The 25272-nt window shown below is 39.8% G+C and overlaps 1 protein-coding gene across 4 annotated transcripts in view; it reads right to left on the reverse strand.

Annotated features, from left to right (window-relative positions):
- The window catches only part of BMPER (BMP binding endothelial regulator), a 153666-nt gene that overhangs the window by 46285 nt on the left and 82109 nt on the right, over positions 1-25272 (reverse strand). For 3 of the 4 annotated variants that reach the window (XM_086742977.1, XM_086742975.1, XM_086742978.1), the window contains 4 exons: positions 24727-24831; positions 19286-19331; positions 10546-10875; positions 4236-4572 (listed from right to left, as the gene is read on the reverse strand). In XM_086742977.1, coding sequence (XP_086599103.1) covers positions 4236-4572; positions 10546-10875; positions 19286-19331; positions 24727-24831 — 818 coding nt within the window. The remainder of the gene's footprint in view (positions 1-4235; positions 4573-10545; positions 10876-19285; positions 19332-24726; positions 24832-25272) is intronic. The other variant, XM_086742976.1, reaches the window with a different exon arrangement.

Consider the following 25272-nt stretch of genomic DNA (forward strand, 5'->3'; position numbering starts at 1 on the left):
TCAAACAAATGAGGCTATTACTATGTTAATTACTACTTGCTATAAAATACTGAATATTATTAAATTCAAGTGTTTGAGAGAAATACATACCTTGTAGGATAATTGCAAAAGAGAAAAGAGTAACTAATTATTTGGTATGCTGTTGTCTGTTAAAAATGTAAAAATAATAATAGTAGCAACAGTAACAAAACTATATAATAATAATAGGAAGAGTAATAACAATAAAAAAAAACTTGTCTCAAGAGTTAGGAGCACAAATTTTCCAATCTTAAATGGGGAAACTTACTGCATGGCAAAAGGAAGACAATATTTTCCAAAGTAGTGGCAGTAGTAGGAGTCTTGAGCAATGTCTAACTACTCATTTATGAACTCAGCTGCTGTGTAGATGTATTAGAGATGGGTGATAAACTGATACCATGTTGATCTCACATTCCAAATCTATTGGTGATACTAAACTATTTTTAAAAACCTACTAGAAAGTCACAGGTGCTAATGAGGGCAGGTGTTACTAGGAGTATTAGTCCTGTGCCTTCCTTTATGGAAGGTGTCTCCTGCAGCGCAACTTGTCCCTGTATCAAGCAGCATTGCTGTGTCTCTCTCACTGTGGTCCCTGCGCCCCTGTTTGGAGCTGCCTGCTCCTTTGCCTCCCAAGGAGGCTCCCAAGAGGCATCAGCCACAGCTGAACAAAGCAGGCATGGGGGCACACTGGGGACCTGCTCCCCAAACCACATTGCTGCTGGTCTCACCGGGGCTGGAGTCATCTCCAGGCCTCTGCTCCAGCATAGCTCCAAGATATACAATGAGATCAGCCACGGGATAGGGCTTGGTGAGCACAGAAAATCCTCTTCTCCTTCCTCAAGTCCCCTAAGCTCCCCAAATCCTCATCCTAGACTTAAATAGTACCACAATGTTTCTTGATAATGTGATAGAGCTTTTTCTGGTAACAGCAGCATGAGAAATTCAGATATTATCTCCTATTTTTAGTGCTGCTTATACTCAAGAGCAGCTTTAAGAGTCTGAGTGCAAGCTTTACTGCATACACAGTCAAAGTATCCCCTCTAAAAAACCTGCTTCTGAGTAACCTTCGTAACTTTTTATTTTTCTTGGCAAGGACTAATCCAGGATGCTTACTTATATTAAAATATCAAAATAGACAAATGGCAACAGTGATGACTGTCACTGCTCATCTCTTCTTCACCCAGACTTTACCAAAATCTCCTGGAAATTCAAAATCCTTTCCCTGCTTAATGAACTTGCCTCCATAAAGTTCAACTCTAAGGGTTATTTTTAGAGTATTACTCATGAGTACTGAACAACTAGCAATGCATTAAAGACAAACAAAAAATACCAACCATGAACTAAACAAAACAAACCGCAATTAAAAGCCCATAAAACGTGTCTAGTTACAAAACAAAGAATTAAGAGAGTGGTATAAAATTAGACACTAAAGTTGTTAGTTTGGAGTCTGGACTATTTCAAAATCTTTTCTTGTGCCCCCATATTGTGCTTTCTTCTACCATGCGCTTTGCAGAAAAACACAAGTCACCAAAGTCACAACATCAAAAAAAAATGGTTAACGGCAAGGCGCACAACCATTTCTCCTAAGGTGTCACAGATCTATCAAGGTCAAGCTCAGGAGTTAGCTGTTCTTCACCCCACAAACATGCAGCTGGACCTCTCCTCTTTAAAACATTAACCGTATCCTTTTCACCTAACAGTCATGACAATCTTGCTGTATATGTTCTTTGGACGGCTAACAAAAGGAGAAACTACAGCTGTAAAAAGAATGAGACTTAAAATGAAGTTGAGACGTCTTCACAGAAATCTCCTCAGTAACACAATGTCAGACAAATGTTTGCTATGCATTGTTCACTGCCTTTTTTGGTATTTGGAGAAAACACACCCTAATTTGTAATGTTCCTGCTGAGTTTATTTCTATTCCTGAGAATTCTTATTAACAGCAGGTCACTACGAGAGCAGCACAATGAAAATGAGGCAATGCTGATAATATAGGCAAGAATGACCAAGAAAGGTTAACTCTTGAGAATGTAGTATTTCAAATGGAAAAATTCCATAATACGTAATGTTGGAGGGTAAAAACTGAGAAGCTATTCAATTCAAAGAGATGATGAATAGAAAAATTAAAGAACCTGACCCTACCATTCTGCCTCTTCACTTCTGTTACTGCTAGGAGCTGGTTCATACTCAGAAAAGTAGAACTGGAAAAGTTTTAGTTAAACTTAGCTTGAAATTAGAAAACATTGATTAAATATGCTTTTCTAAAAGACCTCAGTAAAAAGCTGTAAATATTAATGTAAATATCTTTTAATGCTAATTTAAATTTTCTGCAAACCTACAACAACAGCAATGAGTTATTTGAAAAATATCATAAAAAATGCAAATCTCTTAAGTACTCATATTTATACTTACATATACACACACACGTATTTATATAACCAAATATTTATGTTAGAAAGGTTCTCAGAACTTTCTTAAATTTGTGTCCCATAATCATTACATCCTTGCAGGAATCTCCTAGTATGAAAAATGGCCATGGTCACTGAATAAATTGCTTGTTACAACTTTGTCAGTTTCTAACAAGTAGCAGCATTCAACTAAATACCGTTATTTACTTTTAATTTACATTTTGTCTTTGATTCCTGTATTGGGAGCTGAGCATTATAACAGCTGGCAACATCTAAATGGAAGCAAACGAACAGCTACTTCTGACAGAATGTGATGGTCATTTCAACATAAAGTTTCCTTAGGGAGAAATAGACTTTTCTACAAAAGGACAAAAATCAAATAAAATACTTGTTTGATTTCATTGTCTTTCCAGGACAAATAAAAGACATAATTTTAAAGGAACAGAAATGCTCTACAGTAATTCTTATGTGCAAGCGCGTAGAGATTTTTTTTTTCTAGTTGCTGTAGCCAAAATATAAATAATTTTCTGCTGTGGTGTCAGGAAGTGTATTGCACTAAATTAATCATGATCTACTTTTAAAAAAGGGACAAAAAATCCACTGCAAAATGAAACAAATCTCTCTGTGCCTGTTTTCCATTTGCAGTGTCATCACTTACCTTTAGAGGACCATGGAAGTGAGATGGGAATGTTGTTCAAATGCATTCAACAGACCCTGTGTGTATGTGTTCGCATCTCTAGTGCTCTCTGCTGTGCCTCCAGCCATTGGAGAAGATAAAGTATTACAGCCTGCATACAATATAATCTTCACTCTTTGCCAGGCTCCTAGCACAAGGATACACTATAGCAAACTAAATGCAGAAGCACACAGACTACAAGCCAAGCTGCGTGTCGTCTTCTAGCATTTCCCAGTCCCAGACGTATTCTGCTGAGGTAGATAAAAGTCTTTCTGTCTCATTATAAAAGAAGAGGAAAGGCAATTCGTAAGGGAAATGGAGGCATTTTAGAAAGCTTTTCCTAATAAGCCCAATAGTTCAGCAGATGTGCGCAAGTGGGGAAACCTGGGAGCGCAGAGATCAGGCAGCTCCATCCGCCATCATACGACTGTGACTCAGCTTGCTTTTATCTTTTATGTCAGGCAATCAAAAGAAAAGCCAATTTTATTTACTGAGTGAGAGGCAAATAAACTCATGCCAATTAAAGAACAGAAATGATGTCTCTGTGGTTTAGACTGGAAGCATTTTAAAGATAAAAAAATCTTAAATAATTCACTCAGACAAGGCTTCTAGATCCTCATCTGTCTTCCTTTGAAGACTCCCAGGGCAGTTCAAACTCTCAGTCCACAAACTACACCATCCAAGAGGCACTAGGAATATCTAATATCCCTGCTTTACTAAAGTCATTTTCAAAATGCTTCTGGGAAGACACACTTCTCTGGACCACAAGCAATAGCAATTAAAGTCAGCCTCAAGTTTACAGCTGACTTTGAAATCAGAAAGAGCTTACCAAAATGCTTTGAAGTCTCTTCCCTGTCTCTCCTCAGTCTCCAAAATTTTTCTTTCTCTAGGTGATCACAAGTCTGCTTGCCTTTCTCACTGTTGGATGGTCAGGTCTTTATTAGCTCAGAATCATCTTCCTCTGATTCCTGACTCAGAAAAGTTCTTAATAATGTAACTCTAAGCCTGTATATCCATTCTTAGCACAAGCATCTCAAAGCATGTGCTCAAAGGCTATTGAAACTGGGCCAACTGTGTGTTTTTTCTCCTCGCACAGTAACTTACTATCTCCCTCCCCAGCAAGCCACACTCACCGGTAAAATGTGGTATAATCCACCGTTGAATGACAGCTCTGAAACTCCCACGCTTTGAGTTTCTGACATTCCCGGTGAGCTCGGAGTTTCACCCTGACCGTCCCATGACAGAGCTCGGGCACAGGTTTCCTCTGCGGGCGGCTGCAGAACTCATTGGACTCCACGCGCCAGGATTCAGCGAAGTCATCCACGTCAAACTTAAAATTCCCATCCCCACCAATAAGGTCATCTCGCTTGTGCCCATTGTAATTGCCACACAGACCACAGAGTTTGCCTTTCAGATGTGGTGCAGCCATGACTTCCACAAAACTGTCTCCATCCCATGAGATTTCCAAGCCTAACAAAGAGGTGACACAAAAACACACACACAAAAAAAAAAAAAAGAAGAAGAAGAAATTAAGGATAACAAAATGTGCCTTATGTTTGTGAAATAGTATCCATGGGAATTTAAACAAAGCCATTGGCATCCTTCTGATAACGTTGTTAGATTTCTATGTACCTCCCAGTATAGTGCTTCTGGCAAGTGTAGTCTTTCTTAAATCACAGTCAATTACAATACACTCATGCCTGTCTCTGTTTATTTTTCTTCCTCCTTGCTAATGAATGGGGTTATCCTAAAAAACATGGAGCCAAGGCAGAACTACTCTCAACACTGAAAGAGGCCTCTTGCAAAATCCCGCAAATTGAATTTGCTAGGGCAAATTTCTAGCTGATTTCACAGGGGGTCCAGAATTTCAGCCATTGTCACTCATTGCAAAGGTCATTGGCATACAAAGGTCTCCATGCCCCATGAGACTCACCAGTGACCATCTTATGGAAAACATCCCTTTCTTGCCTGCAAAGCCGACACTGATCACTCATTTGGATGAATACAACTGTTCCAATACAAGTACCTTATTTTGTGTGGGTAAAGAGAGCCAAAAAGATGACCACAAAGTTGTTTCAGATGGGTAAAACTGTTGTAAGAAGGCATTCTAAACTGGGTTCAAACTGTTAATTCAAAAGGTGTTAATGACTAGCCTTTTGAAGTTGTCTTCGTAAGTCAGCAGCACTGAGGAATGATGGTAAACATCTAACTTTCGTCTAGTGGCTGGGTTGCAAGTGCTCTGCTGCAATCTGTTTTACAGTAAGGTTTTGCACTTCCAGTACATCAAAATGAAGATTGCTTTCTGTGGGTGAAATCCATTTCATCTGTCTGTTCCCATCTAAAAGCTAAGTGTCTAGCTTAAGTCAGCTGTCTGGACCCTGTCTTTGATGGAGAGAAATAGGCAGCTCTGGGTCACAACATGGGTGTCTAATGCAGAGGGAATAAACTACCTTCTGCATGCTTTTCTGTTTCCAGTGATACTCTAGAGCACCCAGAGATCAAGTGGAGACTAAATTTCTAGTTTTTATGTGGGTGATTGTAAATTAAATGAATTCCATCCTTTGAGGAGTAAATATGTATCTCATAAGGGAAAGCAATTTTGGTATCATATGGGATAAAAACAACACCAAGAATCACTGATGCCTAACTTCTACCCAAAAAATGGCCTTTCTTTTAATTATTTCCAATGTCTGATGAATGCTACTGCTTCACATCTCTGCAGTAACTCTGCATCTGAAGATCATAAATCATTTTTCTGATGTTAATTCATTCCCATAAAGTACCTGTGTGCAGCAGACAGTTAAGGATAAACACAGGAACCTGCTTTTAAATAGGATAATCCAGGTTTTACCCTCTTCTCCCTGCCAGGCTAAGAATACCAAACAGCATCACTCTGCAGTGCAGGACAAGGGCTTCGCTCCAGCTTTCTACATTTGCTGTGTGGGCTGGCTTAGCACCACCCTTTCCTCTTGTAAATCAGTGCTAGTCACTATGTGATCCAAATCTTGCACTATCCTCATGTAAGTAATTAACATACTAGTGACTCAGTTCAAAGCTGGAACCCTTCCCTTAGCAACACATCCCATTGTCTCCTATGACAATTCCTACCCACGCCACAGAAAAACAGGGTGAGGTTCAAATGGCAATTATGGCTATAGAAGGGGTGCATTGCCATCAGTACACACTGTCCTGGCACTTGTGTAGTTTACACCATGTCATCAAGAGTTTGGGGAACGATTTACCCAGCAAGGTTGTGCAGATAATTCGGCATCACCGGTCAGTACAGTCTATTGCATCACATTTTATTATCACTATAGGTTAGCAATGATAGCACAAACATGTCCTGAGCTGACTATGCCTGAAAGCAGTTTCAAATCATCTAATAAACCCAGCATGGACAGGGCCACTGTGTCCTTCTCCAAAGGCACATTACACCCAGCCAACTGAGAAATTGTGCAAGATTACAATTGTTAACGAGGCCAGCACAGTGGCAAGGGGGAAAGCTGCCTTTTAAGCTGCTTCATACATTATCATTGCTGGACAAATTCAAACTCCAGCTGTCTTTGCTTCTGACAACGCCGAGCAAAACAAAACACAGCTTGATTTGCAGACATCAGATTAATACTGCCATGCTGGCATTTAGAAAAGCCTTGCCATTAACTTATAAACTAAGATTTCTTCAGACTTGAGAATCATATAAACTTTCTCAAATCTTGTGGCATTAAGTTCCAAATTCTCAGACAGTTCTCTTCAGAAAATAACTCCAGTTGTTAAGGCAGTGTTCAACTTCTTCCCCAAATCAGCTCCCTCAAAAGCTGCTGACTTTAAGCAGAGTCACAAAAGACTGGCTAATGATTCTATCTTAATTTTCCTTTCACAACTTTTTTTCTCAAGCCAAGACTTACTGACATTCTGTGAAACCACTCACATTCATTATGAAAGGTTAACTCTAAAATTATCCTAAATATTTGTGTGCCCTTTGTGACAGTTAAATTAATCTACTTGTTACATGTTGCTCTGTGAACTCTAGGTATGCAGACAAGAATAACATAAAATTAAGACTTTTCATCTCAGCATATAAAAATGCACATTTTTAAATCTAGAGAGTTCTGCTTTGATTACTGGATTTGATTCAAGAGACTCACAGTTTAGCTACCACAAAAGGATGTACTTTCCTCTAGCTGGGTATTGTTTAATTACACCACATTCTGCTGTAATTGCTCAGATGGAAGAGTGATTTCTAGCTCTGACGAACAGCCTAAAGGTTTCCTTGTGTAATGGAGTTTATTCCCTTTCGGGGTAACAAGGAAGGGTATTTACTCCTACATGCATGTTAATTTTGTTGGAGCCTGATCACACTGTGCAGTGTGTGCCTTTTTGTTTGTTCACAAGCAGAAAATTCAGTTGGTTTCTGTAAACCAACAAGAGCCGAGACAGACAGGATTATGCTAGGGAGCGATGTTTGAAATGGTCTCTTTGGCAGACAGAAATTGTTTGGAAGGGTTTCTTGGTGCCTATACCCCCCTTTCCTCCCCCTCAAAATGGATGAGCTTCCCATTCACTTGGACAAGGATCAGAATCCAAGAGATGTGAAGCCAAAGGATGCAGCATCTGTCCCATCTGGGGATGTGCAGAAAAGGAATATTCTCTGAGTTACTTTTTAACATTTTCCAATTTTCCCCTTTCTTTGAAGGATGCTTAACTAATTTGTTACTTGATTTCCTAACTTGGCACACTATGTGCTCTACTGCATTTAAAAAAAAGTCATTCTGGATTTATGCACATCACACACTGAGTTCCCCATGCTGGGAACTCCCATTAATTGTTCTGCATGATTTTTCATGGTAAAGGCATCCTCAAGAACTGACAGACCACTCTTCCCTAAAGATTTAGTGCCAAGTGGTACAGAAAACCTCAGCAAAGTGGCTTCGTGCAAAAGATCAGCAAAGAAACAACAACAACAAAAAATGCTCCTGCAATAGAGGGACAGATCAGTAGTACCAGGCCCATGACCCTCTGCTCTCTCATCTTTTTAACACACAAATTTTAGACAAGGACTCAGCATCATCCCCACCACACCCATGACGAAGTACCTGCAAGTGCAGGGTGCCAAAATTGCTGCTGCATGGCATCCAGGGCTACAGCTGGTGAGGAATTTAGCAAGACAACAGGTTTTCACTGGAAAATGCCAATTCATCAGAACTGAAATGCATCAGGAAGACGTATCAGATTCAATGAACTTCCAACACAGCACAGGCAAGGCTCCAAGCTGGTTTCCTGCCAGCTTGCCTGGTGGGCTGCCTGGAAGCTGGGACTCCCAGGGTTTGCAACTCCAGGACAGCCCTACCATGCAGATTGCCCTGTAGCCAGGGACCACAAGGTTTCCTGAAGCTCTGGGTTCCCCTATTCTATCCAGGGCTCAGCTCCCAGCTCTGCAAAAGGAAAACCAAAAGCCGTCGGAATGCTGGCTGGGCTGTAAGCACCAGACTCTGCTCTTCCGAGTCCAATTTTACTTTAAATTTTGCTTCTAGTGCAATGATTTTGCTTATTTTTCATTACTTCCTCCCTCCCTCTCTTTTTTCACTCTGCACTGGGAAACCATGTACTTTTAAAAAATCCATGTTTCATTCTGAAACAGAGAAAATTCTCCAATTTTTTCCCCCCCAGCACTCGGAATTTCCTTTGGAACAAAAAGTTTATCTTTAAACCAGTTCTACTCAGCACATTCCTCCTCTCTACAGCCTCTCTGCTGCTTGTCCCCTCCCAGCAAAATGGAGCCATGCCGTTTTGCTAATTTCCAGGCCTTAAGTGCTGAGGAAAGGAGGACTTGGCCCATCGTGCTGTGTTCAGCGACAGAAAGCTGATCCTGCTCTGTTAAGGGAAGGAATTATTCAGCCTATAATTTGCAGTGATTACATACTGTTTGGTATGTTGTCATATGCCATGTTTGCACTCCCTCTGCCAACACATGGACAAGGATGTGTGTAGTCATTTATTAGGCTTGCACCAAAGACAAACGGAATAGCAGCAGGATTAGCTGTCATTCATCTTCGATTGAAAACCTTTCCCTGGCCTGTGGTTGGCTAATGAAATCCACATCACCAGAATTCATAGCATTCAGCTGGCTGCAAAGAGAAACCCTCAAGACGCTTTTAATTAGAAGTTGTGAATAATGGTCAACTTGTGTGCATTTTACAGACAGCCACAAAAATCTGCATTGCCACTTTGAGGAATGAGCCCAGAGCTGGGATCCACATTATGCAGACTTACATTTCCAGGGGCTATATGAACAGGTGTTTGAATTCTCAGCTCAACAGTGGATACCAGTGTCCCCCTTGAAAAAAAGTGATGCTAGATAATGAGTATGACTATGCGTCACGCCCATGACCATATCACTCCATAAGAAAGATTGGTTTCACTGCTTTCACATGGCATTTAATTGAATTAACAGCAAATAGTATTCTCACTGAAACAGTACCTCACTGTGTAAGTGAAATCTCTCGGGACTACAGTAGTACCTAACACATGCTAACGAGAACGTTTTAAACTTCCCCTCAGTATTTATCCATGCAAGGGTACTATAGTTTCAGAACAGTTTGTTAAAACAAATGTAACTCTGGTTTCACATTTTGACAATTAATGTATTTTCTAGGACTCAAAAGACCTGAAAGTCTGCTAGCTCCCCTCCCTCGAAACTCTGGTTTCACATTTTGACAATTAATGTATTTTCTAGGACTCAAAAGACCTGAAAGTCTGCTAGCTCCCCTCCCTGTTTCTACAAATAACGTACCAGATTCTCCAAAGTTTCTGATTTCCTTTTGCTTCTGGTGCTGTGGACTCTCTGTTTCTCACAGATAAATTCTTACTTGAGCACAAAGCAAACCCAACAAGATGGCACTGAACAGCAAATTAAGCCTTAGTTTTCAAACCAAGACCTCCATTTCGCTAGGTAGCCTCAGTGAAATATTTCCATAACTTGACAACTTAAACTCATTCCAGCCATTAGTAACTATGATTTTAAATAATTGCTGACTTAGACTGCAAGGTACGTTGCTGCAGCTGGGAAAAAAAAAAAAAGCTGAATATTATGTTTAAGAACTGATCTCTCTGTTTTTATCTATGAGTATCAAACAACGACCCTGCATAAGCCACTTCTAAGTTACTAGAAGTGAAAATCATGGAACATTCATCTATGCAGGCAGTAAATTGTCAACTGCAGAATGAAAGATAGCTTAGCAAATGTTCTGTAAAGACTTCAAACTCATAGCTGTGTTCTCTGTCTACTTGTGGGCTGCAGGGATTTTGAAAGCACTTTGGGTTCCTCAGATCTCTACAGAGTTATAAGTACATTTATTACTGCTATCATGCTTTTTTACTGACTGCTGTTTATGTTGCACTTCAGAAGTTCTTCAGGGAGAACACACACACACACACTTGCCCTACCTGCTTTGGTCGTCACTTTCAGCAAATAACCATCCAAATCGATCTGAAATTGTGGTGTCTCGCAAGGTAGTGAGATGCGGGTCCCATTCCACTTCACTGTGAGGTGCTGCTGGAGGCTGATAGTGCTTCTGCCCAACACAAGGTCCACTGACTTTGTCCAGGAGAAAGAACGGGTCCGACGGGCATCGTTTTTTACCAGCACCTGGAAGGGCGAGGCAGAGGAGGAGCACTCTTTCGTCAAAACGTACTGACATGTTCCCTGAAAGTTAAATGTCCGTCCATCAAAAGTGTTGTAGTGAGGGTCTCCAAATACAGTGCAAACTCCAGGCTCTGCAGGTGAGTGAGAAACAAAAGCGCCATATCAGGATCAATCAAAGTTTGAAAAAAGCAGTTGATAAGAACTTAGATGACCCTACTCTCACCTAATCTATTTGCCTTACAGGTCAGATTTGGCTGACGCCCACTAGGAATATATATTGTTGAGAAACAGAAGCTTCATGGCTTTAGTGGAAGCCTTTCCCAAAGCAAGTGGGAACTAAAGGCAAACTGATCCTTGGGGCAGCACAGGAAGGCTAACCTGTAGCTAGGAACCAAAGACACATCTTCCAACCTATGTGTTTGTCCCTTAAACATAATGTACCACCTCAACAGTTTAGGTTATTACAATGCTTGTGAAATTGTTCACAAGCCTTCCCACTTAGCTTCCGCTTTCCAAACATGAAATGTCTAGGCTAAGCAACTAATCCAGTCTCCCTCTCACTGACAGAGACAGAAAGTCTTTAATCTCATCAGCTTTAGACATCTCTTTTAATACACAGGGAATTACTCTCTGGAGGACCCTGTCTCTCTGTTGCCAGCTCTGAGAGCACAAACAAGTATCTAAGGCTACAGGCATTCCTCTCAGTTAAATTCCCCTGGGATGAACTCCCACATTTAAGTTGTGTTGTGGGAGCAAAGCCTAATCCACTAACAGAAGCAGAATTCAAATCATCATATGTATATTTTTGAGGCTAATTTTAATGTTTCCAGTTAGGCAGTGCTGATCCCCTGAACTTAAAAGCCATCAGACCACTTCAGCAAGACATGATTCTGTCCATATTTTATACAGACACACTTAAAATATTGTACATTTATAAACTAGATATATCTATGCTTATTGCTCAAATTATCTGTAGAACCAGCATCTTTATTTAGTGTTATAAGGTATTATAGATGTTGTCTATACACAATTGACTTGTAGTAGTCATTGTTATCGTGCTACCAACTAAAAGCCAGCAGTATGTGACTAGCATGATGCAATGACTACCTAAGGGCATGGTATCTCTACCAATTATTTGCATCCTTACAAACGGAGGGAGATTTCTTACTGATGTTTGCAGGCATATGCTGATCAGAGAAGACATGGATCAAAGGCAGAACATTTCCACACTCATGTCAATGATGCTGAGTTACCCTGAAGTTACCCAGCAATTGATTGAATTGCCTCACCATCAACGACAGCAACAAATTTATTTGCATTGCACCCTTCTGGTATAACAATAGGTCTTAACGACATTTCATTGCTGCTGTTCCTGGAAGAAGGAGGCTCAAGGCAGAGAAATGCTGCTACTGCCAGCTGGACACCCATGGGCTGAGGCTGCTTTTGAAAGATGATGCCGGTTTTAGGAGGAGGGCTTGGTACAGTAACAAAATTTGACTCAGTAATCAGAGAGCTGTGAACAGCACCAATTAAAAAAAAAATCCAAAACAAAGGAGGGGAGAGTAACAGGGAATACAATTTATTCACTGAAAAAAAGAATTATCCGACTAACAATGGCTCGCCTGAAAATGCAGCTAAAAAAAAGGCAAATTCAAACCTACAAAAAAGGAGACATGGATGTTATTGAGAAGAGGCAGGGAATCCCTGCCACTTCTCAGTGCAATGCAGCTCTGACTATGCAATACACCTTTCTCAGCAGTTTTTCAGTCTAGGTAGAGTGCTGTGCTAAAGGAAGTCAAAATGAACCACATTTGATCAACACCTCTGGAAATCTGGCCCAAAGGACTTTAAGCAGAGTCTGAAAACTAAGACACTTAGATAAGAGAGTGCTTTTGAAACTGTGCATTTCTTTGAGCCTCATTTTCCTCATTGATACCAATGAGGGTATCAATTACTGTTTTCCAAAGTCCATAAAAAGATTAATTATTTCTCCATAAATTGGCAGGAATCATACAGTTTTTAATCACTAATGTAATTTTTACCAGTGGGAAAAAAATATATAGATTTTATGTGGAGACCATCTGACTTTACCATTACTAACTCATACTAACATGTTTCTGATTTCATTATGTACTCATGTACTTATCTGCATGATGAATATTAAGATACATTTTATTACCTGCTCAGATTCTATTTCATTTTTTCTGTCTTTAATATTTCTTTAAACGTGCTGACAACTTTTATGAAAACAAGGAAACTATCAACAATAAAATCAGCCCAAATATCAGTGAAGATTTCAGAGGAGAAAATTGTTTTCTGTCTGCATTTCTAGAGGCCAAGAATGTGGAGATGTTATACAAGTTATTACCTAACATATTGAGGGAAAGGGGAGGCTGGTTCTTCACCTAAGTAAGTGGCTAAGAGGCAAGACATGGGAAGAACAAACATAATTTAGAGATGCGCAAGTAAAATTGATAGTACCAATGGGATCCAAAGGAAATATTTATTTTTAATTTCTAACGTGTTATGCAGAGTAATGTTGTTTTATGTTATGTTACATCGTGTCACGTCATATGTCAACTTGATGCAGTGCAGTTAAAATAAAAAAAAAAAAGAATGTGTTTTGGACTGGATAGCTGAATGTCTGGTCCAAATTTCACTGTTTTCTTTAATAACCAAGGAAATGGGCGAGGGAAAATCTACCTAAAAACAGCCTGAATAATTGATTCTCTGATATCATTGTGTAAAACATTCTTGAAAGTTTTGCTAAAATTGTGAGTTTAAAAAAAAATCCACACCCTGCAAGAGTGTGTGTGATAACTCAGGCACTGCCAGTAAGAAGAACTGGTTGGCCTAGAAATAAACCTTAAACACCGGGTGTAACAAGACTGCAAAAGACAGGCAACATAAAAAGAGTTCCTGCAATTTTTAGGTTTTGGGTTGTTGTTTATTTCCTTTTGGGAGAATTTCAATCACATCATGGTTTATGGTTTGCTGCCTTCCCCCCCCCCCCCCCCCTTTTTTTTTCCCATTCTGAAACAAACCAGTCTTTCTGCTTGGCTGTTTTTGAAACCTATTGGAAGCACCGGTTCTCTAGTTAGGATTGCATGTGACTTGCTCCTCTGTTGGGAATGTAACAGATGGAGAGGTGTCGCTGCATCACGGCAGCTACGTTCCCCAACACTGGATATGAATCTTGCTAGCTTGTGCTAACAAGGTAGAGGGCCATGGGTGAAGATCCTTCCCTTTTTCTCCTACAGTAAATTGTTCCCAGCTTATTGCAGCTACTTCTTGTCTCTATCTGCTGTCTAAGGTACAGTTAGAAAGGGGTAATTATATACAATATTTCCCCCTAAGACTCCATCAGCCTCCAATTATTTTCACATTAGGGACTTTCTAAGCTAAATATTGTTTTCTCTTTATTTAGTAACCTCTGATAGACTTCTTTTCTGTGAATTTGCCTAGTTTCCCCTTAAATCCCAAAATTATTTTAGCATCCACGACATCCTTGGGTAGAGTGCATGACGAACCAATACTCTTGCTTGGTTTGAACCTGGCATTCATGATCTTTGACACTGGCATTCATGATCTTTTGCTCATCTACACATGCACATGAAGGCAAAGATACCCATTCCTTCTCCGTCCCTGAAAAACACAGATTTTTCAAAGGAGGGTGCCAAAGCTATGTTCAGGAGTCTGTGATTTTCAAAGTGCCCTAGACACTCAACTCTGCTTAAACATTATTGGGAACTGGCTGCAAGCACTTCTAAATCTCTTTTGGAAATCCTGCATTTAGGGTCCCAAATCAGTATTCAAAACTGGCTTTTGTAAAAGCTTCTGGGAGCTCGGCAGTTTTCACATTTGTTTTTTTAAGCAACTAAATATGGGCTTCACGCTTTTACATTTGACAGTCTTAAACTACATGTCTGACACATGCAGTTTGCTCTGTTCCCACCTAAGGCTCTACAGCTTACTTGCAAACTAATAATAATAGTATTTAAGTGCTCAAGTGAATACTATAGAACTCTTGGCATGCTTTCCTTGCATTTACAAAGCATGTGCCTACTTCAAATGAAATATTGACTTTCATTAGAAAAGGTAACAAGGAAGGTAACTGTGGGCAAGGAGCACCAAGTTTGAAAACAAATTTGTCTGTCCAAAAAAGGAAGCTGAAAAAGCAAGAGCAAGAAAAAAGAACATGTTAGCATTCCCCAAGTTTTAATGTACTCTCATAAGGGGAAAAAAAAAAAGGTGTATTAAATCGCAGCCTGTTTTGGCCAATATGGAGGGATAAAAATTTGAAAGACAATTCATTTCTAGTAAGCAGTATGTTGAATAAAGGTAAGTACCACTTGTTGAAATAAGTGGTTGCCAAAAAGTACCTTTCTGCCTTCCACCCAATGCCCCCATCCCCCTAGACAGTATTTAGCCTTTCTAGAAAGGCGAGATATATATACTGCTTGCCCGAGGCCAGACAGACAGTCAGCGCACACATCCTGACCAGTCAGAGAGCATGAGCATATTGGCTAGGCAATTAGCACACTTGTAGCTCCAGAACAGCCACAGAATATATTGTCTCTAGCTGGGTTTATTATTTGTTGGGATATAAAGGAAATGGGACACAAATCCATAGGAAACCAGGCTCTGTTAGCTCTGGTGCTCATAGAATAGCTTGTTTTATTTTTTCAGGCGATCAGAGCAGTCAATTGAAGTCCAAGATGTCCAGATGTCTGGTCACACTCTTCTGGGCTTGTAGCTAGTTAAGAGTGGCCAAGAAAAATATACTTTAAATTATAACTAAAATTGGTTTGGACACTTTCTAAGTAAGGAGAGGGAGGAAAAAATACAAGTTTACCAGTTAAGGGTGTTCTGGTTGCACATCTATAATTCAAGTATATCTCAGCTTTTTAAAAACAAAATGAAACTTTGAATGCAATTAGCCCATATGCTGAATTAAGCCCTAAATCAAACGGAACACATTATTAACTTTTGAAAACTAGCTACAGAACACGCATAATAGAATTTCATTAGCTTTTCTTTAAAAAATGCATAGCCATAGAGTACTTTCCTCATAACTGCTGCACAGTGCAGCTTGATATAATACATATTACAAGGTGTGGTGTCAAAAACTTCACAGGAGTCTTTATGGTCTATTTCATAAATAAAATAGCTATTCCAATTTGTCCAAATAGATATTTATACAGTAGACCATCACGGCTGAAACGGCTGAGAAGGTAAATCATGAACAGCATTCCAGTATGAATAAACAATTGCAGTCTTTTTGTTGATGTGTTTCTCCATGGCAAGGAAATAACACAAGAAACAGGACCAGCAGGAGCCTATGTGGTCCTTTAGTCTCACTCCCTGCTCTCACAGGTGCCTACAATGCATAATCCCACCTTTTTTTTTTTTCTTTGAAGAGTCATCTATTTTTTTCAGTATTTCTATAAAAACAAATAAAAAGGATGCAGGACCAGGTGAAAATACGAACCTTTTACTCCTAAGGCTGAGTCCAAAGGCCCTTGAGTTTGCTTTAGCTCCACTGGTCATTTTGTCAATTAAAAAAGCTGCAGAATGATTTATGATGCATGAAATTTTCTGCCCCAAAAGAGCCCTTTACTGCAAAATCAGTCATGTGCACAGCTAGACCTAGATGACTGCAGTCCACTTGAAAAAACTTCATCCATAAAGCCTCACAATGACTTAGGTAAGACTGTGTTAGGATCATTGATCATTATTAAAATACATCTACACGGTTGCAGTAGGAAGCTTTAATGCTGCGTGCTGCAATTTCAGTAAGGGCTATCAATTCTTCTTTGTCAAGAACAAAGATTTAACCTCCACTGCAAACTCCTATCTTTGTCTGGAGTTGAGAGCAGTCTGTTAATGTCATTTGAACTCAGGTTTAGTGTTTTCTTTTTTTAATATGAAAATGACCTGAGCCTAACATAGGATTACTAATTTATGGAATTGACGTCAGTGGTGATTTTTCTAAATCAAGCCCAAAAGAGTGCATTTCATTACATTTTTACAGCAGGATAAACTAAACTGTTGAATTTTCCACTGGTATGACCACTGTGTTTAATTAGTGATAACTGTACATCAGCCATGGAGTTTAAACAGCAACATGCCAAGACTAACCATAGTTAACTTCAGCAACAGTAGACAAAAGAGACTTTCCAGCCCTTTAGGAGACGAGGTACTTTTTCTCTCTGCAACAAACTGCTTTGAAAAATAATCCCTTGATTATTTTTTTTCAGTTTCAAGTGTATCCTTTAACAACGTGACTGTTTTTGACCCACTTCACAGAAATTGGCTGCATTTAAACTGTACTCAAAGCTCTCCTGTGTACAGTATGTTCTTGTACCTCCTATGTTGTTTCTACTTTGGAAAATTAATATCTGCTGGACCGCCAGAAATGTCTGGTGTGTTAATATGCGGAGAGAGAATCAGCATGAGTGGGTGCGTGAGGGAAAGGGTTGTGCACGTACATCTTATCTCATCAGAAACTGGCTGAATTAGCAAAGTTTCTAATTACTATCTGAGATAGTGATCATCACTGAAATCCTTAAGATTTTGCCTTTTGCCTGTCTTATGTCATGATGAGATTTACAGCACTTCTGGCAAAAAGCTGGAATTAGTTCCTTGCAAATGGCAACTGTTAAAACACTAATGGCTACCACTGCTCTATGACAGTAGGTATTTAAGCTCTTTGATTACATTACCTGATAAAAGCTGGGAACGGCCCTTAAATATAAAAGCTTAGAATCAGCTAAGCATCTTCTCTCCTCCCAATACTAAATGGGTCCATAGTGAGACACCTCTCCAAATAAAGGACCCCTCTATTTCATGCGCAACAGAGGAGCATGCCACTGCAGGACAGTGCAACGAGCCTCCCAGTCTCACGTACAGCCAGTGCAATGTAGACAGGACCCGTAAGAAGAGGTTAAGAGTATAAGGTTGTTTATCCTGAAAGCTTCATGGAGACTTAAGAGCAGCCTGCCAGTACCTAGAAGGAGGTTACTGGAAAGATGGAGCCAGGCTCTTTACGGAGCTGCACGGCAGCAGGACAAGCAACAATGGTCTCTCCTTAATTTCACATGTTTTATAGTCATGACCATTTCCTTCTTAGGTCATCAAGAAGTTCTAACTTTTTAAGTAACCTGGTTCCTAGATGAGTTAATTTTTACTTTGGAGAAATCTATTTTTTTGCCACCTCCTCCTATGCTACTATTACCACAAGTCATTCTCTGGCAGCATTTCTGAAGGACTCACTGTACTGTCTTTTTTTTAACCCCTTGATGTAAAGGGTCTCCAGTGCTTTGAGGAAATGGCTGGCCCCATTATTTCCCCCCTCACCTCTCATGTTACAAAAAACATATGATAAAGGTTAAATGAGACTGAAATGTAAGAACAGAGGCAAGATAGAGATCAATAAATTCATGACGCTAATGACATGTCATGTTCAAGCAGAGGTCTATGCAAATTTCTTCTCCCTTGAAATTGAGCTAACATGAAATCAACTGCTCGTCAGTTGAATCCTCTTTCATTTCTCCCTCTGCTCAGTATTATTTCAAGTGTTTCTGAGGTTGCTACTCGTATTTAGTTTCCTTTTGATACTGAAGACTTGCAAAATAGATTTATTTTATCACAAGTTACATGTTTCAAAATAACTGAGCTGCGAAGTAGAAAAACAGGTATTTCGCATATGGAATTTGTGCAATTCAAGAGCACCCAGAATTTAATCGATCAGCAAAACCAATTTGATTTTAGACAAAAGAATAGGAAACACTCTCCTTAAAAACCTGTTCCTTCTTTGAGAAGCCTTCCTGTAAATCATAAAACCCCATTTTAGCAGTCTGTGCCTATTTGGTAAAATACTTAAACGTGTCCTGAAGGAAATACGTAATTGTATCCTGTTAACTTCAGTGAAGACAGGTCTCCCTGTTGATTTAAATAGGACAAACGTAAAGATAAGTGTTTGTGTAAGAAGTGCTTTGCTGACTAGGAGAGTACACAACTGATATCGTAAGATGATCATTCCTGAAGTGAACAGTAACAGGATAAAAAGGTGATAGTTGAGCTAAACTTCATACAGACAGGATTTCTATTCTACTTCCCACTGCTGCCCCAGACTGCGTCTCAGATTTCTGCACAACTTTTTATAACTCTCAGAAATCATCTGCAAAGGTGTTGGATTATATATACACATAGCTGGGTTGTTATTTACAGATATAAACGCTACCCAGTCCTAAAAGTTACAACTCTATTCACTTGCTTATCTTATTACCTAGGGCCAACTATATCCTTCAAAAAGCAGCACTTCAGATTTGACAAAAATACTGTCATTTGCAAAAAAAAAAAAAAAAATACCCAGGCATTTTATTTTAAATTTACAGGAGGCAAAATCTGTGGCCAGCAATAATCACCTGCCCTGTAGCCACCTCTAAAAAGAAGACAGAAAAGCAAACATACCTCTACTATATTTATTTTCTCTGAAAGAATAAAAAAGAATTTAAAGAATGTGAAGAACGAACTTACTTTCAGTGCAAATAGGACAGCATCCTTTTCTGTTCAGGATTTTACCCTAATTGGGAGAAAGACAGGCTGATTTAATGAAAGAGTTTTTGGAGCAATGACTGTGTTATGTTGTAAGGCTGGATAAGCCTTTGAAAACAGTTCAAGTTGTGTTTGAACTCAATGCCCTGGTTACAGCTTCAAATATCAGGTGCTAAAAACAGACAGAACTATTCAAAGAGCTTCCTGGCAGTCTTATAAGAAATGAAATACTAAAAGGGTTCTCTGTTACCACTTTTCTCTTTAGAGAGAGTGTGAGAGAATTTTGGACTCATGTATTCACGGATATCTAAAGTAGACTAGTCATTGAGTTAACAAATTTGCTACCTTTTCCCCCACCTTCCAAAATACATACAATACATTTCCTACGCACACCATTTTAATCACCACATAGAGGCAATCTGCTTCACACTCACCCCCAATCATTCATTTTTCCTACAAAAATGAAGGAAGGAAGGAGGGGTTGATAGAGATCTACTTCAGCCAGATTTCTTTCACAGCTAGATCTTGTGGTATCTCTCACCAAATCATATTACCAATCATGGACCTATCGCCTCAGTGAAATAAATGGGCATGCACCCAAATATGTCCAGTGTCTAAAAGCAAACAATTTGGTCTAGTCCTAGTAATATGGACAAAACATTTGAGTCTTTATTTACCACTCCTCTCAGGTCAATTTTATTTATGGTTTTATCTTATACAAGGCTGGCTAGAAGCAGGAGGCATGCCTCTGTATACATACATTCATGCTTCTTTTCAGACTTCATCAAACTAAAAGATGTTCTATCTGATTTTACTTAAATTCTCTAAAGCTAACCATCAAGCTAGAGGACAAGCCTGGAAAATTTCAGACTGAACAATGTGTTTTTCCAAACAAAAACTGGCATGGGTTATAACAGACCTTACCGTGATATTGGAGCTCACCTGCACTGCCATACAGGGAAGGAAGAGGCTTATGGAGCTGTGCTGGTCCCCAGCACCAACCCTTTGCTCCAACAGTAGTTGAACACAGAGGAAGTCCCCTTTGTGGGACCACTGCTCCTGTTCCCATCAAGCAGGTGAGCAAGGAGCGGCTAGCAAGAGCAAGCAAATGGAGCTGTGCTATTCTGCCCACTCAGCATGCTCAACAGTGCAGAAAAACTCATAAAAACAGACAAGAAATAGGTGGCAGGTCTATGCAGAGAGTAGGGAAGTGGGCACAGGCAGCAAGCTCTATTGCTGTCTGCCTTGCTTTCTGCCTATAGTGTTGCCAAGCTCTGGCAATGTGCATGGGGAGAAATGAACTCCGAGTATCTGTTGGCAGACTCGGGTAAAGTGCGCTCCATCCTGCTTGTGCTTGAGGTACCCAGATGGCATGAACGAGATCTTGGTGATGTGTGCTTGGGCTGATCATCCACAGGGCATAAAAGTTCAGTGTAAGCTTGTCTTTGAATGTGCAACTGCACATGAACAGACTTGAGGCATATCTGGACTAGAGAAAAGTGTTAGATCAGAGTTTCACAGGTAGTGTAGGCAATGCTTAGATGTTTGTATGACTAGCAGGCCCCAGAGCAAAGAGAATAGCTGAGGACCAGGCTGCAACAGGGAGACCTACGAAGCACCTGCTAGGACAAAACCCCTTAAAGGAGGAACTGTTAAAACTGTACAGAAATATGGACCTGGACAACACTTTATTGTATGAACAGAAGAAGTGCAGCTGAATGCCACACACTGCACTGCACAGTCTTACCTCTCTGTTTCAATAAAAAAGTTGAAATCATCAGCCGAGCTGGAAGCGGCAAGAATTCAAGTGAAATTGGAATCTCCAAGGCAGCCTGCTGAGGCTGGTTACTTGAGCCACCATGTTGGCCCGAGATCCTGTTTTTGTCTTGTAGAATAAGGAAACCCATTATTGCTAACATGTGCTGCAAGAGTTCGTTAGCACTGAGGGTTCCCTTAGGAGGGGGCTAAGTGATGTGATCCCATTTTTCCCTATGAATATTTATAAGCAGACCACATTTGAGTCTATTTATTTTCTGGGATTTTTCTTCTTTTTTATGAGGTTTTCAATTTTATGTCTGAGGTTTTTATTTTCTATTTTTTTAAGGCAAGACTAATTGCAGGAGGGAACGGGTTGTTTGGTTGTGCAATAGCAACAGCTGTTGTTTTTTTGTGCCTCATTTGGCACTAGAGTAAAAACAGCAACTTTTTGTTTGTAATAATAACAGATGTGTATAACATTAAATGCAGTCTGTGCTAGAGATGAATCTAACTCTGCAAATGTCTTCACATGCCGTGAATTTAATTCTATTAACTTTTGCACAGCCTTGGAGCTTGGATAAGGCTGTATGCTGTAAAATTCACAGAGCTGTCCTCTAGCAGTGCAAAAAGACACGTGTTCATGACCACTGCCCATTACCACAGGCTTATGTTCTTAGTGGGGAACACAAAGGCATAGGGAGAGGAGGGGAGGGGAGGCAGAAAATGATAAGGAAGGGCAATTGTAAAGGAGAGGGCACAAGGCAAGAAAAAGGCCGGAGCAGGGCTATGGCAAGTGCATGACAAATTAGGTAAGAAAAGGTCTAAAGGATCTCTGCAACTCAATCTTGGCAAGTGTTGAGATCACTCCCTTTCTATAAAGTATTTAAGCATGTGTTTAAGTTTAAGTACATGTGGAGGGCCTACCAACTTCAGCAGAACTGGACACATGCTTAATAGCTTTGTTGGATGGTGGCCAGTGTGTACTGCACCTTGCAGGCTGACACTGCAGGTAACTGAGCGAGAGAATATGTATGTGGAGTCAGCGGTTAGAAAGTAAGAAACAGACATCACAAGCCACAAGGCTCACTGGAAGCCCAAGGAGGACCAGTTTTACTATAAATATGGCAGGAGGGATTGAATTTGTGAGATGTATTGCCTCCGTTGCAGATGAAAAGCTAAGAAAGATGCTTCCTGTAATTACTGATATAGGATTAAAATAAAGAAACAAGAAAATGTGCCTAGCCCTATGAAGAAAATTAAAGGAATGGCAGAAATAGTCTTTGAAAATATGTCAGCCTGCCACCAACACATTGCATAATACATATGTTTGCACAGTATTGGGAATTTCCACAGAATTACACTTTGAAACCCATCCTTTCAAGAAATAATTGGTCAAAATCTATGTTGATAAATTAAATAACAGTCCATCACAGAAAAAACCCACAAACCCTCAGCATCACGCAGAGTATTAAGACTGCATGGTAAAGCATTTAAGTCGAGGACTAATATTGTAAGTTCCTTGTGAATCTTCAATCCTTTCACACTCAGTTGTGTGTATCATGACACAGTTTTAATGAGATAACTTTATGTGGCCTGACACTCTAAGGGATACTAAACAGCATTTTATTCCACAGCAGTCTTCAACAGTCAGTAGAGACTGCTTACTGCCAGAAATATTGTGAAGAGAGAAAAGAAATGGAGTTCACACTCCTACAGTTTGCAGAGACAGCAGCATAACTGTATGCATGATATCCAGACTTTCAGTATCAGAATCAGTAATATATCTTTACTTTGAATAATGTGGTGTGTTTAATTAATGTTTATAGATTTGTGACAGAGTACCTCATCAAAGAGCATACATGAAAAGTAAAAGATTTAAATCCATTAGCATATATTATTTGCTTTAAAATTACTTGGTACTCACTTGAACTAGGAAAATAAATCTCACTCTAGAGTTTACATTCTTTCTCCTACTTGTCCTTCCAATTTAGCTTGGATGAGCAGAAATGTAATGTGTACCTGTGGAGGAGGGTGGGTTTCTGTGCAGCTTGGTGTAGACTCCATTTTAAGGCAGGGAGTAGGCTGACTGGTTAGCTACTGGAGCGAACTGTGCTGCAGGGTAACAAAGCTGGTCTTTTCAGCCCCAAGGAGCTGGACCTAGAAGGTCTAGGGCAGTTTAAGACTTCACATTAACCTTGGAACAAATCGTGTAGCAGTGCTGAACGAGTTTGTCAGTCAGTCAGTCATGCTGCCGCAGGACTGCAGATTGTGAATTTTTATCCACCGCTATTTTCGTTTTAGAAGCCACTTCAGCTGATCATCTCAATGCTCAAATTTATATATGCCTACTGTTGAAGTGGTGTATTTCTCTTAAGATCTATATTAAGCTCTATTATTTATTTGATCTCAGAAGCATCTTAAACATTTGAAATGCATCAGCACAGGGAAAATATAAATGAGATGCAGTGTGTGCCAGGTTCTCAGCCAACAAAGACCTTGAAGAGACCTGAAGGGTCCAAGCTGTCACCTCCTGCTTATACTGTGAATGGACTGAACAAACCTGATTGCCATGAGCCACATCAGGTTCCCAGAAGAGCAGCTCCATTTGTTCACATTTCCTAAGATGTGTGCAACATTTCACGTGAAGCCCATTAACAGGAGAACTGCCCTCTGTAGTGAGTGCCAGAGTAACAGGAAAAGGATGTACCCTTTTCTGAAGATGCAAGCATCACCCTTGCAGCCCACTGCCACAGCAGAACAGGCAGCTCCAAAGTACAGGCTCTGTATTCTACCACCACTTCTGGCTGTGAAAAAGTTCACACGTATAAAATTTTACAAATTAGAGTTTGTAATTTAAAATTTTATACCTAGGTGTTTGTGACTCATATTTTCCCCACTGGCTTCCAGGGTGAAGAAGGGAACACTGAGAAGGTGTAATGCTAACGACTTGGCTCTCTCCTCTGCAGTTCTGTTCAAAGATCTGCCCCTACATGAGGTGCTATTTAGAGCTCCCTCTTCTGAAAGCTTGAGCCATTAAAACAAAATAATTTGTCAGTGACAGAAATCCAAGAAACAAAAGATGACTTTAGCTTGAGGTTTCAAGTAATGCTAATTTTTGAAGCAATTAAGTAAGTTACCCACTCTTTGGGTTCACTTCAGACTTTCAAATAAAAGAATACTCAGCCTACAGCCTTAGAGAAAGCAGCATGGCTTGATTGAAATAATTTGCTTTGCTTTGTCTAATTCACATTTTCAACGAAGTATTAAGCCTCATATGGACTGAAAAATGCAAGTACAACAGCCTCCTGTGGCATGCCCTAACAATATACATGTTTTTGAAATATTAACATAGTCATTTCACCACTCTATAAAGCTATTAAATATACATGAAAGAGATGTTCCAGTGCAAATACTTGGGATAGAGAAAGTTAAAGGGAGGAGGAGAAAAGGAGCACACAGTCTTCAAAGCAAGGATAGAAGCGGGAAGCCCATATTCAGGGTAGAAGTAGCACACTTGAGGAACACTAGCCTAAATTAATACATCAGAGGATCCCTTCTTTCCAATTTGCATGCCCCACTGTCATGCACACGCTTCCAGGAAACACTGAAAAAGATAATGGTGGAGAAAAAGAGAGAAGAAATTTCTATTATTTTAAAAAACTCACATGAGGACAGCTGCTGACTGGAATGCACTGTTTCTTGCGACACTCTGTCTTGCCTTTCACACAAGCACAGATGGTGCAGTTCACAGAGGACCACATCTCTCCATCCTGCAAGAGGGAACATGATACAGTATCAGCTGGGGTGGCAACAGGAAACTATTTCAGCAATGTATCATTGCACAAGAAAGGATGACTTTCCCTGTTGGCATTTTGTCATTGTTTAGTCTAAATTATTTTAAGGTGTCTGTCCATGGCTAGTTGGATTAAAGATGAAGATCAAATTCGGCAGGGTTTTCTTCCCTTTGGCCCTCTAGGTCAGAAATGCATTTTTCCAAGGCTAACCAAATCACATTTGCATTTTTCATTGGCATCCTGATAATTTGCATTGTTTTCTCTCCAGTATGTGTCTGAGATGTGAGCACACCTACAACAAATTTTCATTTAATTTCACATAATTAGAAAACCCCAATTCATTGGGTTGAGTGATGTCTTTAAGTTGTTGCATGTGGAAGTAATTGATTAAGATGTCAGCATATAGTGAATTTATTC

This window comes from Chlamydotis macqueenii, chromosome 2 (genome assembly GCF_036417535.1).
Source record: "Chlamydotis macqueenii isolate bChlMac1 chromosome 2, bChlMac1.mat, whole genome shotgun sequence".
Taxonomy (NCBI): domain Eukaryota; kingdom Metazoa; phylum Chordata; class Aves; order Otidiformes; family Otididae; genus Chlamydotis; species Chlamydotis macqueenii.